Source organism: Carlito syrichta, unplaced genomic scaffold (genome assembly GCF_000164805.1).
Source record: "Carlito syrichta isolate Samal-C Ts95f unplaced genomic scaffold, Tarsius_syrichta-2.0.1 Scaffold308158, whole genome shotgun sequence".
In the NCBI taxonomy this organism is placed as follows: domain Eukaryota; kingdom Metazoa; phylum Chordata; class Mammalia; order Primates; family Tarsiidae; genus Carlito; species Carlito syrichta.
In genome coordinates, this window is record NW_007252254.1 from 525286 (window position 1) to 544242 (window position 18957).

At 43.8% G+C, this 18957-nt stretch overlaps 1 protein-coding gene across 1 annotated transcript in view; it reads right to left on the bottom strand.

Moving 5' to 3' along the window:
• Nucleotides 1–18957, bottom strand: part of INPP5D (inositol polyphosphate-5-phosphatase D) — a 133379-nt gene that overhangs the window by 40340 nt on the left and 74082 nt on the right. Inside the window, exons 6-9 of the mRNA XM_008065112.2 lie at nucleotides 13781–13868; nucleotides 8525–8605; nucleotides 8320–8391; nucleotides 7159–7282 (exon numbers count right to left, since the gene is read on the bottom strand). Coding sequence (XP_008063303.1) covers nucleotides 7159–7282; nucleotides 8320–8391; nucleotides 8525–8605; nucleotides 13781–13868 — 365 coding nt within the window. The remainder of the gene's footprint in view (nucleotides 1–7158; nucleotides 7283–8319; nucleotides 8392–8524; nucleotides 8606–13780; nucleotides 13869–18957) is intronic.

The window sequence follows — 18957 nt, forward strand, 5'->3', positions numbered from 1 at the left end:
GAACCAATTTCCAGTTTCTTTTTTTTGTATGTTTGTTTTTTTGAGTTGGAGTCTTACTCTGTCACCTAGGCTGGAGTGTAGTGGCACGCTCCCGGCCACTGCAGCCTTGCCCTGCTGGGCTCTGGAGATCCTTCCGCCTCAGCCTTCCAAGTAGCCAGAGCTACAGGCGTGTGCTACCATGCCTGACTCATTTTTGATTTATTGTAGAGACGAGGTCTCGCCAAGTGGCCCGCGTGGGTCTTGAACCTGCAGGCTCAGGCAATCCGCTTGCCTTGGCCTCCCAAAGTGCTGGGATTACAGGCTGAGCCTCTGAGCCCAGCCAATTTCAAGTTTCTTAATGAATTCTTTTGGAATTTTACTCCATGTTTTAAAAATACGTACTTGGTTGCTACTTTCTGATATTTCAGTTTTAGATATTTCCTATTACATTTTTACTTTCCACTACAGAAGATGAAGGTTTAGCTTTCTTTCACACATACGGCCAATCTCCCCTCACTTCTCACCAATGCTTGATCTCAGTTACCCCATCATCCTCCCAATAATTATATAATAATTTTGGCCAGATAGGTATTCAGTGTTTGTTATTATGATTATAGAAATACTGTTGACAGACCAGTCCTGATTACTTTTCCTTTCTTTTTTTTTTTTTGAGTTGGAGTCTCACTCTGTCGGCTAGACTGGAGTGCAGTGGCCGCTCCCGGCCACCGCAGCCTCGACCTGCTAGGCTCTGGCGATACTTCCGCCTCAGCCTTCCAAGTAGCCGGAATTACAGGCATGCGCTACCACGCCCAGCTTATTTTTTGATTTGTTGTAGAGTTGAGGTCTCGCTGCCCAGGCGGGTCTCGAACCCATGGACTCAGGCAATCCATTCACCTCAGCCTCCCAAAGGCGCGGGATTACAGGCTGAGCCACCGAGCCCGGCATGCTTTTCCTTTCTTATACAACTTTTTGTTTTTCCTGGAGTTAATAATTGCCATGGTTTTTTATTCTTACTCTCCCATAATTCGTAACTCTCTTTTCCATGTGACTGAGCATTTTCATCAGTTTCATCATGCTGTAGGAGTCTTCCCCAGTCTTTTCCCATCAGTCTTTGGGCTGATGACCTCTAGGCCTGATGCAGAGCCTTTACCTTGAGACCTTCCTTCATCGTCTAGGAATCCATTCATATCTCTCTCTCACTTTGGATCCTGTTTCTTAGACCTCATGTCTTCCTCTTCTTGGTTTACACCCTCATTTTGGTAAAGGAGCATCTCTAGTAGTTTTCCAAGAAAGGGAAAATGAGTGATAAATGTGTAGAGGTTTTCCATGTCAGAAAATTCTACTCTCACTCTTAACTGACAGAACTGTAAATTTGAGAAAATTTTCCACAGGACTCCAGAGACCTTGATCCATCATCTCTAGTTTTCAGCTAGAGAAATAATGCTGTTGAGTCTTCTGTAGGCAGAAAAGAGTTAACATAGCAAGACTGTGACTGCTATCTTTTTTTTTTTTCCTTAAGTCAGAGTCTCACTCTGATGCTCAGGCTGGAGTGCAGTGGCACACTCACAGCAACTGCAGCCTTGACCTGCTGGGCTCAGGTGATCCTTCTGCTTCACCATTCCAAGTAGCTGGAACTACTTGGCATGCACCACCATGTCTGGCTAATTTTTTGATTTATTATAGAGATGAGGTCTCCCCAAGTTGCCCAGGCTGGTCTCAAACCCCTGGGCTCATATAATCCTCTCACTTCGGTCTCCCAAAGTTCTGGAATTACAGATGTGAGCCACTGCAACCAGCCTGAGACTGCTATCTTTAGAAGGACTTACTTGCAAGGCTGGCCTTTGGTTGGTAACTGGGAAATTCGATTTTGGGAAGGTTCCCACCATTCCTAGAACTGTTGAGTGGCTTGCTGAGCCTGCACTATTTGTACAAACAATATGGTTTGTGCTGAGCACCTATTTTTCCTTCTGGGACTCTGAAATCTGGATACCTGCCAGGCAGAGGTGTTATGTGACCAATCCCCAACTAAAAATCACATTTCACATCTATTGTCACAATGCATTGGAGGAGGAAATAAGTATCATATATGGCTCCAACTGGGAAAGCACTCTCAGAAACTTGTGCCTGGTTTTCCCCAGACTTTATCCCATGGGTCTTTTACCGTTGCTGATCTTATCTTATATCTTTTCAATTTAATAAATCACAGCTGCGAGTATGATCATATGCCGAGTCCTTTGAGTTCTCCTAGCAAATCATTGAAACTAGAGGTGATCTTGGGGGACCCCAACACAGTCTGTAATCTGTCTTTTGCTCTGGAAGTATTGAGGATCTTTGCTTTGAACCCTGTGTTGTGAGACCTCCCAGTATTGTGTGTGCCCCCGCCATTGTGCTGAACACTTGGGTCACTTTCAATCTGGAAACTCTTGTTCATTTCTGAGACTTTTCCCAGAATTCTTTCTTTAATGAATCTTCTCACTCCATCTCTCTGTTTTCTCTTTCTGACACTTGTTATTTGGGCATTGGGCCTCCTGAGCTGGTCTTCTAGTTTTAAATGTTGCCTCACCTACTTTTCATCACTTTGTCCTTTTGTTTTACCTCTTGGCACCATACAGAATGGCCCTGCCCTGATGCTATAAGCTCAATGCTGCAGGATTATAACAGCTTGTCATCCCCAATGTCCATGGACTCTGTTCCCTGAGATGTGCCTTCCTCACAGCTGCACTGGAAGCATAATGATAATGGGAGTGGTGCAGTTCCTGGATGCTTGGCACTACATGCTTTGAAGTTCACCAATCTAAGTCACTTGGCAGCCCTGCAGGATACTACTGTACTATCCCTATTTGATAGAAGAGCAAACTGAAGACCAGAGAGAAGGCACCAGACCAAGATCACAAGTGGCTGAATGGGAACCCAGGGCTGGACTTCTAACACCCCACTGTGCTATTGATGGGGTTCAGGACATACTACCCCAAAATATGGTCTCTTAGCATATTGCCTATTTTAAGCTGAAGGAATACAAGAGCAAGTTCAGGAAGAACTCCTTGACCTTCCTATGAAGCAGGTCGTAAGACTGTCTTATGAGAGATGTTCTTCCTGTACCCAGAGGACAGAGCATCCTTGTCTCCAAGGACACGGGTATACAAAGAAGACTCTGAATGCATAGGCCTTGCCAAGGTCCTCCCAGTTCCCTCCACTTAGCTCAACCTCTCTGTCTCCTCACATTCTTCCATGGTTCTTCACTCTTCTTCAGACCTGTCCTAGAAACACTCAGACTGAACCGCTTCTTTGGGTCTTCATTTCCTTGTGAGGGCTCCCATGGCAAGTAAAACTTACATGAAAGAAATCTACATGACCTTCTCTGGTTGATCTGCTTTTTGTGACAGGAGCTCTAGCCAGGAACTCAAAAGGGTGGAAGGAAAATAAAACTACCTCTATGTTTTTTCCCTCTCTGCTCCCTATACCTCCTGCAAGGACTGGTTCTTAGACTCCCCTCCCCTACTGCCCCAAAGTCAACCCTCAAACCTCAGGGGACTCAAGTGAGGAGGTGCATGGTGGGGCAAGCCCACAAGGGCCAAGCCTTTCCCTTGGACTCTACCTGGACACTCTGCCATGCCATCATGGGCACATGCATGAGCTCGTTACTCTTCATGACATCTCTATGGGAAATCTATTGTTATGATTATTTCTATTTTAAAGATGAGAAAATAGAGGCACAGAGAGGAGACTATGTAACTAGGCCAAAGTGACACAGCTGGATTAGAACCTGTGTAGACTACCCCCAGATGCTGTTGGTGTTCGTATCCTCTTTCCCCTTGTCGCTGATGAATATATAATCTCCCTTCCTGCCCTCTGAAGACCCAACCCTAGGAGATTCTAGGGGCAATGGACAACATAATTTGTGGGCTTGGCTAATAGGTCAAATATCTGCTATCTGAACAGACAGCTTAGAAGCAAGCTCTAGATGAGGGAAAGCCTGTGGCTCATTAGGACCCTAGGGACCCACGTGGGACACGGCAGTCGCCTATCTGCTGGTGCTTGTTTCAGAGCTGCTGGTGCTAGCCTAGGACAATCTCTGCAGGCCACTCTAACACATGGGCTAAATGACCCTGGTCACATGGTGCAGAATTGCAGCCCATGCAGCCCACAGGGCTTCTGCATGACAAGGCTCATGCAGTGGGATTTTTCTCAACTTTCCAACTCCAGTCATCAGTCACATTCTCCAACACAGAAACTGCCCCCGGAACATTCTATCTCAGCGGTCAGCATTCTAACATAGCCAGACAAGAGTCCTCTACTTTCCAGCAAGAAATTCAGCTCAGGGACTTGATATTCTTTTAATTTTTTTTTCTTTTGCCTGTAACCCCCCAAGAAAAATGTGTTTTATATGGTGGCCTCATATACATACATTTTTATGTGTGTATAATTGCAACACAAGCTTCATTTAAAAAGTCCCATGTGACTCCCCACCAGATGCTGTTATTCTCTACAAAACCTCTTTAATATTTTCCATTTTATCCTTTTTGCTCTTTCCTATTCCCATACTACTTTATTAAGAACAAAAGATACTGATCATGCCTGGAGTTACCAGATAAAATATAGGAGGCCCAGTTAAATTTGAATGTCAGAAGAACTGTGAATAATTGTTTTATATAAGTATGTCCTAAATATTGCATAAGACATACCTTTTTTTTTTTTTTTGAGATACGATCTGGCCCATCTCCCAGGCTGGGTGGTGTAATCATAACTCACTGTAGCCTCCAACTTCTGGACTCAAGTGATCCTCTGGCCTCAGCTTCCAGGGTAGCTAGGACTACAGGTATGTGCCACCATGCCTGGGTAATTTTTTTTTCCTTTTAAAATTTTTTTATTTTAAAGATGTGGGGTACAATTCAGTGACTAGTTTTTAAAAAAATTTTTTGTAGAGATGAGATTTCTCTATGTTGCTTGGACTTGTCTTGAACTCTTGGCCTCAGGTGATCCTTCCAACTTGGCTTTCCAAAGTGCTGGGATTAAAGGCATGAGTCACTGCATCTGAGACATACTTATACTAAAAAAACTCATTGTTTATCTGAAATTCAAATTTAACTATACCTCCTGTTATTTCTATTTGCTAAATGTGGCAACACTAGCCACGACCAACTAAATGGAATCTTGAGATTCCATTTCTGAATAATGATACTCATTTCTGAACAACGAAAAATGCTGTTGTAGCCAGAGATTTTGGCTTCATGGGGGTCTGAAAACCTGACATGGGATACAAACTGTGATGTGAAAATGGGGATCAATTTGAGGGGAGGGTATACAGCACTGAACAGGTTTCTCAGGGGAACCTATCCATCACTACTGCGTCGTCGCAAGAGTCCACACCTGTTGGCCATCAGCTGGAACAGGGGGTTGCTCAGGAAACTCTCAAACTTTCCTCAGCTGCTGCTGATCACCAGCCCCATGTGACTCCCCACCGGATGCTGGCATCCCCCTTGCCTCCTGACACCCTGCACAGCCTCTCTAACCTGGGCTTGGAACTGCTAGCCACTGCAGGGAACCCAATGCTGGGTGGAAACAATGAATCCGGTCCCCAGTCCCACTGTCCCCTCCCAGGCCTACTTCCTCCCTCCCTGAGAGGGGGTAACTCAAGGGCACTGAGGTCTAGCACTTAAATTCTTGCTGTAAGTTTTCCAAAGCCTCTCCATGTGCTTGAGATAAAATCTAAACTTCTCACCACACCCATGAGGTGAAGTCATCCCACATCCCCCACCTTCTAATACCACTCTTATCCCTCCTCCCAGAGCCTTTTCTGCTTTTCCCCAATGTTCCATCTGTGCCTGTCTCCCGGTGTTTGCACGTGCTTTTCCCCTGTCTGACCGGTTGCTCCTCAACCTTGAGGTCTTAGCCTACATACCCCTTCTTCAGAGGGGGCTTCCTGACTACCCTCCTCTTCCCAGTTAACCTGTTTTGTTTCCTTGGCAGTACTTATCAGTAGCTGGATCATCCATTGTTTTGATTTGTGTGTGTGTGTGTGTCAGGGTCTTGCTCTGTCACCCAGGTTGAAATGCAGTGGCACGATCATGGCTCGACCTCCTGGGCTCAAGCAATCCTCCCGCCTCAGCCTCCCAAGTAGCTAGGACTACAGGTATGTACCACTGTGTCTGGCTAATTTTTTGACTTTGTTGTAGAGATGAAGTCTCACTATGTTGCCCAGGCTGGTCTTGAATTCCCGGGCTCAAGCAAATCCTTCTGCCTCGGCCTCCCAACATGCTGGGATTACAGACAAGAGCACTGCACCTGAGTCTGATATATTTATCTGAGTTTCTGCCAGCCACTCCATGCACCAGAATATGTTATGTGTGGGCAGGGGCCTTATCAGTCCTGCTTGTCCTGAATCTCCAGTGTCCTGCCCACCGCAGCTTCTCCGTAAGCATTTGTTTTGTGTATAAGTTCCTATTCTATAGGTGAGTTGATTTGATGGTGCAAAATTCAAAACCTCAGCTGCTCAGAACCTGTTAATGATAATGCTGACCCTCAAAGGGCTTCTGTGTGCAGGACTCCATCCTAAGAAGCCTTACGTGGATTCATCATCTAATCATTATTATCCCCATTTTACAGATGAGAAAAGTGAGGCCCCAAGAGGATACATGACATGTTCAAGGTCATACTGCTGGCTAAGTGGCAGAGCTGGGAGGTGAATGCAGACAGCTTGGTTCCAGAGTCCAAGTTCTCTCATTTTAGTTTATGCTGTGCTAAAGAAGCAATCTGACAGTCAATAACACCTCATCTTGTACCAGGCACTGAGAGGTGACAGAATGCATCAGATTGACTCCTGATGGGGAAGAGAAGACACACACACACACACACACACACACACACACACACACACACACACACACACACACGCAAAACCACCACCAGGGCAGGCTGTGCCATGTGTGACCAGAGAGGTGTGAGCTCACTGCCTGGAGGTTCACAGGTCAGAGGCAGATATGCAGGGGAGCCCCCCCTCCCAGAGGTGAGCTTAGAGAATGGCAGGAATTCCACAGGCGGGGTGAGGGGCGACGTATGTCCCAGGAAGGGGCCCGCCCTCCACAAAGGGGTGGAATGGGTCTGGCGGGACAGCTTGCTCTTGACTGGTCATCCAGAAGGGCACCAGCAGAACAAGAGCACAACAGGTGTGAGGGCTCTTACTTTTTTTGTGGCTGTAGAACTTGTCCTCTGAACCATCTTTGGACTTCTTAATGATCAGTTTCCCAGACTCAACATCGACTTTGAGCTGCACTTTCTGAGGAATTCCCAGAGACTCAGACTTCACCTTTGAAGAGGAAGAGACACCATTCGTTGATTTTGTTTGGGCTTTTGCAATGCTGACCCGTGAGTCCCTTGTCTACATGGCTGAGTGACCCTTGGTTGGCATCCTGACTGGAACCTCAGGCTTCTATTTCCTGGTCTCCCTCACCCCAACATCATGCATGAACATGTCCATGAATTCTCCTGAGAATCACAACTTGCAGGGGAGCCCAACTCGTCCATTGTGTGCAGATGAGCTGTTCCGCCAACAGGTTTTATAGAGGAAACAGACGAACTGCTGGAAAAGGGTTTATTCACTGATTACTTTGACAATGCTCATTAATCTGACATTTACTTCTAGAAAAGATTCCAGTAGCAGATTTATATTTCCAGGCCTTATTATAATCACTAATTGAACATTTACTGATAATAATTAGAGAAAAAAAAAGGCAGTTGTCTAGGCATGCTCAGACAATGGAGATCCATCTTATTACATGACCTCCTGGGCTCAAGCGATCCTCTTGCCTCAGCCTCACCCAGGACTAGAAAGGACTTCAGAGTGGGGATTCGGTGGAGGGGGAGGGCGGTGGACAGGAGTGGCTTGTACTGTGTTTCTGAATGTGAGCCCAGTGCTGGGCTGGATGCACCAGAATCTTTGGGGATTGTTAAGAAAAACACATTTTTGGGTCCAAGCCTGGAGATCCTAGTCCAGTTACTCTGGGAGAAATCGCAGGAATTGCACGTTTTTTTCCCCCCGAATTCCCTTTACCTTTAGACACTACTTTGCAGCCTGTTTGGGGCTCCCATTTGACATCACTCATTGCCTCCAGTTTGAGAAGGACAGAGTTTACATAGCACCTTGGGCCAATGAGATGCTCTTCCCTTGAAGAGGGTTCCAGACACTCTGGGCACCTGTTCTAATGTCTAACTGCCATTCTTGGCCACTGGGGTTCTCACTCTTCCCCAGTCCAAGCCCAGAGTCCTGTTTCCACAGGGACCAGAACATCCCCCAGCCCCCAATGGTGGAGCAAGTCTAGGCTCCACTGCTCCATAGCCACTTACCTCGAAGGTGACTGGAGGAATGAGGGAACGCCGGTGGGAAGATTCTGGACCCTCGTGCAGCAAGGTCTTGATCTGTAGGCAGCAGTATTAGGGACAGAGGGTCAGAAGGCACACAGAGCCTGCAGACTTGGACTGAACAACTTTAGTGAAATGCAAAGGGGGACCAAAGAGAAGCCAAGAGAAGCTGCAGGATCCCCGCAAATACCTTATCTTCAATGGAGGACAGGTGACTTGTCAGCTGGCTGAGCTTGGATACCATGTTGATGGGGTTGGCCTCACCAGGCGCCTGGGACAGGAGGCAGAGAGCCAACAAACATAGCATCATTGAGCGTGGGCTGTTGAGAGGCACCACGCTGGGCACCCTCCACGCTGGCCACCTTTCTCATTGCATCCTCCCCACAGACCCACAGGCACTACTATTAGCACACTTGGCAGATGAGGACACCAGAGATATCTACAATCTTCTTAAAATTCACACAGCCAAAAAATAGATCTCCATTTCTTCTCTCTAAATTTGCCTCTCCCCCGGTGCTTCTCACATCACCCACTCAGTGGTCTAAACAAAACTCTAGGACCATTCTCAGTGGTTACCTTCTCTCCCTCCTCCGTCTCCTACACTGGTGTTCCTGTCCTACTTCCGCTGCTTAATACTCCAGTCTAGTGCCTCCCCACTGCTGGAATAAAATTATTCATACTTCATCCCCTGCCCTCTAAGGCTGTGTATGATCCAGACTCTCTCTGGGTTGGGAACCACTCATTCTCCTTCAGATCTGCCTTGAGTTATACTTTCTTGAGGAATCTTCAGAGACTGGATTTCCCCTGGGAGGGGCACTTCTTGTCATTCATGTCTCAGACCCACAGAGAGGTCTTCTTTGGCCACCCTCTCTAAAATAGCCACCAGGTCATCTCTATCAAGTCACCCTACTTGGTTCTGTATCAATCACCACAAGCTAAAGTTATCTCCTTCTTTATGTGTTCATTGTATGTCTCCCCTGTTAGAACTCAGGCTCCATGAGAATTGAGACCAAGAGTATTGTGTTCAGTACTGCAATCTTGGTGCTTGGAACAGCATCTGGGCAACAAAGACACTCAGAAAAGTTGTTCAGTGACTACATGGTGCCCAGAGAGCTGAAGGGTCCGAGATCATAGCACCAAGTCCTTGGTCTCTGGCACTTATTCACAAAACAAACATTTATGAAGCATCTATTCTACACCCAACCTGACCTGCTGCCAGGTACTAGAGATGCAAATTTAATAAGACACCATCCCTGCCCTCCAAAAGGAGACTGAGAAAATCAGACACATGTATGATTCACCTGAACATCAAGCAGAAAGAGACGAGGGTTGCCACCCATCAGATGATATCCTTTACCTCCTTCCTTACTTAAGATAGCAGTCAAGCTACACTTGTTTGTTTTTTCTTGAGTTGGATCTCACTCCATCGCCCATGCTGGAGGGCGGTGGCATGCTCACGGACACCCAGCATCGACCTGCTGGACTCAGGCAATCCTTCCGCCTCAGCCTTCCAAGTAACTGGAACTACAGGCACACGCCACCACACCCGGCTAATTTTTTTATTTTTTTGTAGAGATGAGGTCTCGCCAAGTTGCCTGGCTGGTCTCAAACCCATGGGCTCAGGCAATCCTCTCACCTCGCCCTCCCAAAGTGCAGGGATTATAGGAGTGAGCCAACACGCCTGGCCTAGTATACAACTTCCACCATCACCGCTGTCTCTTCTGTAACTATGATCAGTAGTGTCACATTATCAATAGCATTACCATCAGTACTATCAGGGTCATCCGCATCCGTCACTACCACCATCACTGGCATCAACACCACAGCAACAGCAACACCACCATCTCCACCCCTACCACCCCCACCCATCATCACCATCATGACTACCACCATCGCCACCATCACTGCAATCTCCTCCCACACATCCCCCCAGCACAACTCTCACCACCATCATCATTGCAGTTAATATTTGTCCGTGCACTCTCTGACTACTGTTCAGTTTTTCCCTTGCTCCTTAATAGAGCTCAGAATTCATCTATCATTTTGTCAATTCATCTATCGTTTTGTTCATCGTTTTGGCTTGAAGGAGTGGAGCTGAGACCACCAAAAAGGTCACAACAGAAAGGCTGCCTATTGGTTGAGAAGAAAGACTGGTCAGTAGATGGGACAGCTCAGGATCCCCTTGTTTTAGGGTTGTTTTCTCCTAAACAATTGAAATGATAGCATGGATGCAAGTCTCCTCATTTTCCAAGTGAAGATCACTTAGAATTCTACCCTGGGCTGTCACCATGCGGTTTTCGGCTAGTGTCTTCCCCTCTCTCTCTCTCTTTGGATTTGTGACTCTTGGGGAGGCCTAGCAAACTCTTATAAAGCATAAATGAAGTTATTGACAAATAGGGAGTCAGTCCTTGGAAAGAAAAGTATTAGAAAACTACTGGAGCTTTCCCTATATTTCTGCCTAATAATAATAGCAATACTTTGATGAGTTCTTACGATGAGCTGAACACATGTTAAATGTATTAACTCATCCTCAAGTGTCCTGATTCTTCCAATCTTTGTTTTGTGTATAGGGGAATAGAGTCGGAATGGTGAGTTGATGCCTAATAGAAACCTGAGGTTTGAATGCAGGGCTAGTCCAGTGTTTCTCAGCTGGTAGTGAATTTGATTGGGCAATGTCTGGAGACTTTACCAGTTGTCACAGCTTGAGAATGCTAATGATATCTAATGGGTAGAGGACAGGCTGTGTCCTACAATGCACATGATAGTCCTACACAACAAAGAGCAATATAGCCCAACATGTCATTAGCGTGGAGGTTGAGGGCAGACTTCACAGCTTACTTAGCCTGTTAGTCAGTGGAGTGATCTGAGTTCCCTGCCCCCCGTGGTTAGACATCAGCTGGCCCAATTTTTCTCTTTGCTTTTCAGTTGCACTTTTCAAAGTGGGATGTGGGCTCCAAGGAAGGCTGACCACTTCCCTTTCTTATATGACTCTCTTTTCTCAGTTGAGGCAGAGCCAGGTCTCCCCCAGCCCCAAGCCAGCAATCATTTTGATAACCTTACATTTTGCACTTCCTAGCAGTTCTCAGACAAACCCCACACAGGTATTATGGTGTCAAAGGGATCTGCATGTCCCCACCTTGTGTTGTCCACCTAAAGGAAGGGGTCTGATATTGGTGAGAGTCTACCAGGGTCAGATGTCTTACACACCCGATTTCACCTACTCCTTAACCTAAACCTGCAGTGTCGGATATTACTAACCCCATTTCACAGATAAGAAAACTAGGGATTGGTGAGGGTGAATCAGAATTTGAACTCCGATGTTTCTGATCCAGTGTTCTCTCCTCTCTTCCAGGCAACCTCAGAACTCCCTCCTTGATTTGTGAACTTCTGAAGACATATCAAGAACAACATATCTTTGCTTTTCTGTGAGACCCGGGGTCTCATAAGGGAGTGTGACAGCAAGAGCCACCCTCCACCCTGTTGCTGCTCCACCTGCCACCAAATGTGGACACTACCCTCCCCATGACCGCAGTTGGCCTGACTCTGGGAGCCTTCTCACTCTTCTGATCTACTCCAATATTTTGTTCAAACTACTGAATTCCAGTGCCTGGCAGGACTCCCATTTTGTCTAGATTTGGTTTCCCTTTCTTAGGAAATTAACCCATCATTCACTTTGAAGAAAGTCATTATTTTTTCTGAATTGCTAAAGTTGTATAAGTAGAACACAGATACATTTCCTCTAGTAAAAACAAAACAAAACAAAAAGCAAATAAACAAAAAACTCAAATGAACAATGGGCAAGCTCTAAGCCTCCGTTGGTTCAATTCCCTTCTCAGCCGATCCTGTCCCTTGCTTGTGGTAACCAAACGTCCCTTTGGGTCTAAATCCTTCTGGCCTGATTTCCTCTGGAGGCCAACATCAGAGTTTGTATATCATTCTGCTATTTGCTTTTTCACCCAAGAGTATGCCTTCGAGATCTTTCCACAGCAGTGCCCACACCTTAGAATAGAATTCTGCACCCACTTCCATTCACCATCTCAGTACATTTATGTGGTTTCCAGAGACTTTTCTCTTTTTTTTTTTGAGTTGGAGTCTTACTCCATCGCCCAGGCTGGAGTGCAGTGGCACGCTCACGGCCACCCCAGCGTCGACCTACTGGGCTCTGGCGATCCATCCTCCTCAGCCTTCCAAGTAGCTGGAACTACAGGCATGTACTACTACACCAGGCTAAGTTTTTTTTTTTTTTTTGTTGGAGAGACGAGGTCTTGCCAAGTTGCCTGGGTTTGTCTCGAACCTGCAGGCTCAGGCAATCCACTCGCCTCAGCCTCCCAAAGCGCTGGAATTACAGATTGAGCCACCAAGCCCAGTCAGAGACTTTTCTTTTAGAGACAAAGCTACAGTGACTCTGTCAACATCTCCTTGTGTAGGTGTCCTCCCTAAGATAGCTACCTACCTAGGAAATGCCCACTTGGAGGGTTCCTGGTGTTAATATTTCATATAAGTGTCCAAATTGCCTTTCAGAAAACCCATTTCCACTCCTAACAGGAGGAATGAACTCCTGTGAATGCCTCTGCTACCCCACATTAGCAATCAACCTTTTTGTAGTTGATAGGCAAGAAGTGATCTAGTTTGAATGTCATTTAGTGAGGTTGAAATACTTGTCATATCTACACTGGTTATTCCCTGTCCTCTTCAGTGAACAGCCTTGTTTATATCATTTCCCCATTCTTTTTTTTTTTTTTTTAGAAAGCAGGATTTATTAAGAGGAACAGAAAAGCTCCCACAGTGGGAGGGGACCTGAAGGGATTGCCCCATTTCCCCATTTTAAAAATCAGGTTGTTTTGATTTATTTGTAGGAGGCTTTTTTTTAAAAGTAATACTTTGTTCCCAATATTTGTTGCAAGTATTTCCTCCCAAAATACAGTTTTTTATTCTTTAACTTTTTAACACCTTGCTGATGACACCTTTTGTTACACAGATCTTTGCTTAATAGATAACACCACGTCCTCGGCCTCCTGCCAGGCCATGAGCAGGTATGGGGGTTGGGGAGAACTTCCATCTTGCCCTACCTGGGGCAAGAGGCAGGATCAAGAAATCAGGCACAACTTGTGTTTTTCTTTCCTTTTAGTTTCTGATGAGAAATAATGGGAACAAACCAGCTTGCCTCCCTATTTGACACAAATAAGTTTTGTCGATGGGCGCATCATTTGAAACCTCTGTTCTTCAAATCAAAATCTGGCAGCAGAAATGTGCCTTCCTGGGAAGGGTAGAATGCTCAGGATCTCACCCCCATCCCCACCCCAACATCCTAGCTTGTAGTTGCCCAGCGAACTTGGGGGAGCAGGGCCGGTGTTCCCTTCTTCCTTCTGATCCCTCAGGACTCTGGCTAACTCATCCCCCCTCCCTGGTTTATAAATCTTATCTTTCCATTCCCAAGACCCTTTACCTGAGGACGTGGACGGAGGCCAGGGGACAGTTGCTGGTCAAACAGTCTCTGCAGAGATTCCAGGGATGGGAGAGTCCGGACGACTTCACTGTAGGTGGGGGGAAGGCAGGTGAAGGTCAAGAATTAGTGGACACTGAGAAGAGGCTTCAAGGCCGTGTGGGCTCCAGCCGGAGATGAGGTCAACCCCGGATATGACAGCAGCAGGTAATCCTTCCCAGAAGGACAAGCCCGGGCAGAGATCAAGGCTTGCCAGCACTGGCCCACCTGCTCTGGACCCCCACCCTTTCCCGACCCACAACAAACTGGAGTTGTGATATGTGGTACTAGTTTTACCTGGGGTTTGATTTAGCCAAACTATGCTCTGTAGCCTGCAGATAATTGGAATCTAGAGTCACAAAACTACGTTAAAGTTACTTAGTAAACCATGGTTTGCAACCTTCCGTGCACACACACACACACACACACACACACAGGTGTTAAAAATGCAAATTCCTGGGCTCCAACCTGATTTAGTCTGGAATCTGCATTTTAAATATTGGGGCTTCCAGGTGGATTCTGATGCAAATCCTCTTCTAATAGCGGACGGAGATGGGGGTCCAGAGGGATTTTTCCATTGAAAAATCCATTGACAATTCCAGTACTAGGGCTTTATCAAAAACTCCTTTTTCCCCTTTTGTCTTTTTGTTTGTTTGTGCATTGTTTTAAGCATAGTTTTGAATTCTATTTTGTACTTATTATATCATCAAAAATGGTTCATGTTTTTACATATTTAACATTCTAATGGGCTCAAAATATTCTATCAAGTAAATATGCCAAAATCAATTGCTAGATATTTTGGTTATTTTGGGATATTTGCTATTATAAATAAAGGCTGTTCTGAACAGCTTTCTTCATATAGCTTTTCTTATTTTCAATTATGAAATTAGGATAACCAGAGATTATGGCTCCTGAGTGATGGTAGTGCCACTGGCATTTTCCAGATCTGCTCATCCAGTGTCTCCATACTGTACTTTCTTTGTCTCTCTCTATTAATGGGCGCAACTCCAATACTGATAAATAGATTTGCATATTCTTTAATTTCTAATACCACTAAATATTTTTCTACTGTTTATTTCTGGTTAATTTCTACTGTATTTCTCTTTGTATAAACTGTTTCAGTTCCTTTGCCAATTTTCCTTTGGAATTTTGTTAGTATTTTTATATTTTGGTATAAACTTATTGTTTTGCTTTTTTTAAATTAAATTAATTTTTTTTTTTTTTTTGAGTCAGAGTCTCATTCTGTCACTCAGGCTGGAGTGCAGTGGCAGCAGCCTCAACCCACTGGGCTCAGGTGATCCTTGCACCTCAGCCATCCAAGTAGCTGGAACCATAAGAGTATGCCACCATGCCCAGTTGATTTTTTAATTTTATTATAGAGACAAAGTCTCACTGGCAATCCTTTCGCCTCTGCCTCCCAAAGTGCTGGGATTCCAGGCATGAGCCACTATTCCTGGCTTGCTTTTTTATTTAATCTAGTCACCAAACTACTTTGAAATCAATACTTTGAATTTTTTTTTTCCATTATGTGAGTTTCATCCTAGGTGAGCTGGATTTTATTATAAAATTATATATACTTTTTTTTATATATACTTTTTAATTGTTTCATCTTTAATCTTTTCCTTGGTAATTTTTCATTTACCATAGTCAATAATCATAAGTATTTACTGGGGAACAATTATTTGCGTATTTTAAATTGCTTTCTAACTCTTTTAAAGATCATGTTACATATGAAGGATTTTTGTTGTTGTATATGTTTAATTCCTTATCTCATCTAGAATTTTAAAATTTTATTTATTTATTTATTTTTGAGTTAGAGTCTCACTCTGTCACCCAGGCTAGATTGCAGTGGCATGATCGTGACTCACCGCAGCCTCAACCTCCTGGACTCAGAGGATCCTTCCACCTCAGCCTCCTTAAGTAGCTGGGATTATGGGTATGCACCACCACACCTGGCTAATTTTTTAATTTTTTTATAGAGATGAGGTCTTACTATGTTGCCTAGGTTATAAACTCATGGGCTCAAGCATTTCTCCAGTCTCTACCTCCCAAAGTGCTGGAATTACAAGTATGAGCCACTGCACCAGGCCTAGAATTATTATTGTTATTATTTTTAAAATATGTGGTAGATCTAGGTTCATCTTTCTCTGTGTTACTCTTTAGTTTTACTTAACAGCAGTTGCTCTTTTTTTCATGTTTCTCTTGGGTTAGTCTATTATATGAGCTCTTCCTGAATATGATAAGATTTGTTTCCAGGCTCCATTTCATTCATTCAACTAAAAATCCAGACCTCTCCATGTATACTAGGCAAAAATTACAGTGTCAAGTAAGGCAGGTTAGCCAGTGTAGCTGAGACATAGACAAGTTTCTTGCAGACAGGTCTAAATTAAAATAGAGTAAGCTTTCAGACATCTTTCTTACCAGTACATGACCTTCACCTGACTGACCAGGCATATCAGACCTGATGACCTTGCGGGTTGAAATGTGGAAATACCGGTACAGTAAATCACAGAAACAATAGCTGTTTTTTCAAAAAGACATGATTTTTTTGGGGTTTTTTTTTTTTTTTTTTTGAGTTGGAGTCTCACTCTGTCACCCAGACTGGAGTGCAGTGGCTGCTCCCGGCCACCGCAGCCTCAACCTGCTGGGCTCTGGCGATCCTTCCACCTTAGCCTTCCAAGTAGCCAGAATTACAGGCATGCGCTACCACGCCCGGCTGATTTTTTGATTTATTGCAGAGATGAGGTCTCGCTGCCCAGGCGGGTCTCGAACCCGCGGGCTCAGGCAATCCACTCACCTCAGCCTCCCAAAGGTACAGGATTACAGGTTGAGCCACCGAGCCCGGCTAAGACATGATTTTTTTAAAGCCCAAACCTACTCAGGCAATAACTTTCATTGGTTAGAAGGTCCTTGTGACCTTAAAAAGTTGAGAGATGGTAATCAAAACTTGTGACTAGATACCTGCAGTCCTCTGGTCTTAGCTCATGGCTTACTGAATCATCACTATAAACTTATATAAAGCTTCTTGTCAAAGGCAAGCATGTGTCCCTTCTCTTAAGGCATCCATGCTCTCTCGTGAGTGTTTTTTTTCCCTTCTGATAAATCTTATACTATACGTTGGACTCGCTCTGAAATATTTTTCTGTGGCAAAGCCAAGAACCCATGGAACAGTACACCACATCCTACCTGGCAACACAAGGACAGTGTTTTAAATTTTCTGGCTTTGAAATGGTCATCTTTTGGGGGACCAAGTGGTGGGGGGTATCTGATAGGGGAGAAGAAGAGAAGTCCTGGCAGGCAGAGTTCTGGGTTTCCATCCCTCACTTCCCAAGAGCTGCTCTGTCCATCTGTTAACACAGTAGTATTTGGTTTAAATGATCATTTTATAAAACAATTCATGCTAAAATATTTTTCTAAAGTACTAATTCAGAACATGTTTTAACAGCAAATAGATCTCCCTCATTGTTCTCCTTTTACAAACGGTCATCTTAAAAATACAAATACACGCACACATACTGAATCTTTGGTATTTTCTAAGAATAATGCTGTTCTCCCCTGTATTTCTAACTGTTTAAAAACTTTTAGGAATTTGACTGGCTCCCAGACATGTCTGGAGTTGTTGATTAGGGTCAGAATGACCAATGACGCACAGGGACTGCACCAGAAGACTTAAGAACCAGCCTTATCATACAGAAAATATTTGTCCTGGAAAGTCACCAAGGGCAGGATCCCTGGAAAGCTTGCCCAACCTTGGGTCCCTAGTCGATGGGACCCATCCTGAAGGCAGACCTGCCACTCTAGGTTAGCGAAGACAGAGCTGTGATCCTCTGGTAGGTCTGGCCCTAGGGATAGCTGGGAAGAGCTTAAATCCCCTGCCTGGTTTTTCTGGACATCCCAGAGGAAGATCCACTTCCCCATGTGCTCTCTGCAAGTTAATTCACTTTCCCAAGATTCCCACTCAATTTCTGTCTGGTACATCAGTGTCTCTGAATTACAGACTCAGAAGGTATATTCTGATGCTTTGTTGTTTCCTTTATTTTTGCTTCCCTGATTTTCTGCCTCTTTTTCTTGTCTTGCTTTAGCAAAAATTTCTCGTATAGTATTAGAAAATCGAATGATAAAGAGCATCTCTTTTTCTTTTGTTACAAATTTTAACGGAATGATTATAATGCTTCCTTGTCAAAGGACACATTTGGCTTTTCATGGACACATTTGGCCTTATTAAGGAAGTAGCTTTCTATTCCTTTGTAAAATTAGAAATAAATTTAAAATTTTGTCTATTAGGGCATCCGTGCAAATGATTCTTTTATCTTTTAATCTACACTTCAACTAAGCATTTTCTTTTTATTGACTCATCTTTGGAATTATTTCTTAGATAAAGTCTCAGTTTTTCATGTCACTAAACTATGTTTGCTAGACTGTTACTGAAATAATATGTATCTATGTTAATATATGACAGGAGATAGTTTTATTTCAGGCTATTATCTTGATTAGGTTTTTGGATATGAATCATATTTTTCTTCAAGAATGAATTAGGTGGTTTTTGTCATTCAGGAATAATTTATATATTATGACCACTATTTGTTCCTTGAAAGTTTAAAAGAAGACATTTGTAATAATTTTTGGTTTTTATATTCTATGTAAAATATGTGTTCTGTTTAATTATAATTTGAAAATTTGTAGCCATGTAATTGTACACTCTCTTCTTTAGTGATTTGTAAATCATTAATGAAGATTATTAAATATCCTTCAACATTTCTAATGTTTAAAATTTTCCTAATCAACTGTTTTTTCTAATATATCTGCTTTTATTTTTTACCATTTTCCCTTGCTCATTTCTTTTCTGGTTCTTGTTATTGTTCATTTGTTTAACCATTTTTTTTTTTAAGATTCTATTTTATTCACTACTGTGTCTTTAGCTCCTAGAATAGTGCCTGACACGTAGTTGGTACACATTTTATCTTTGTTTATAAATATTGAATAAATTAATGTTTCAAGTACTTTGCTGGGCATTGGAAATATTAAGATGATTAGAGCATGAGCAATGATGTCTTTAAGAAATTAACTGTGTGGACTCAGTTTGTATGTTTGACTCATTATTCTATTTTTTCCTTTTTTTTTTTTTTTTTTTTTGGTTGGGG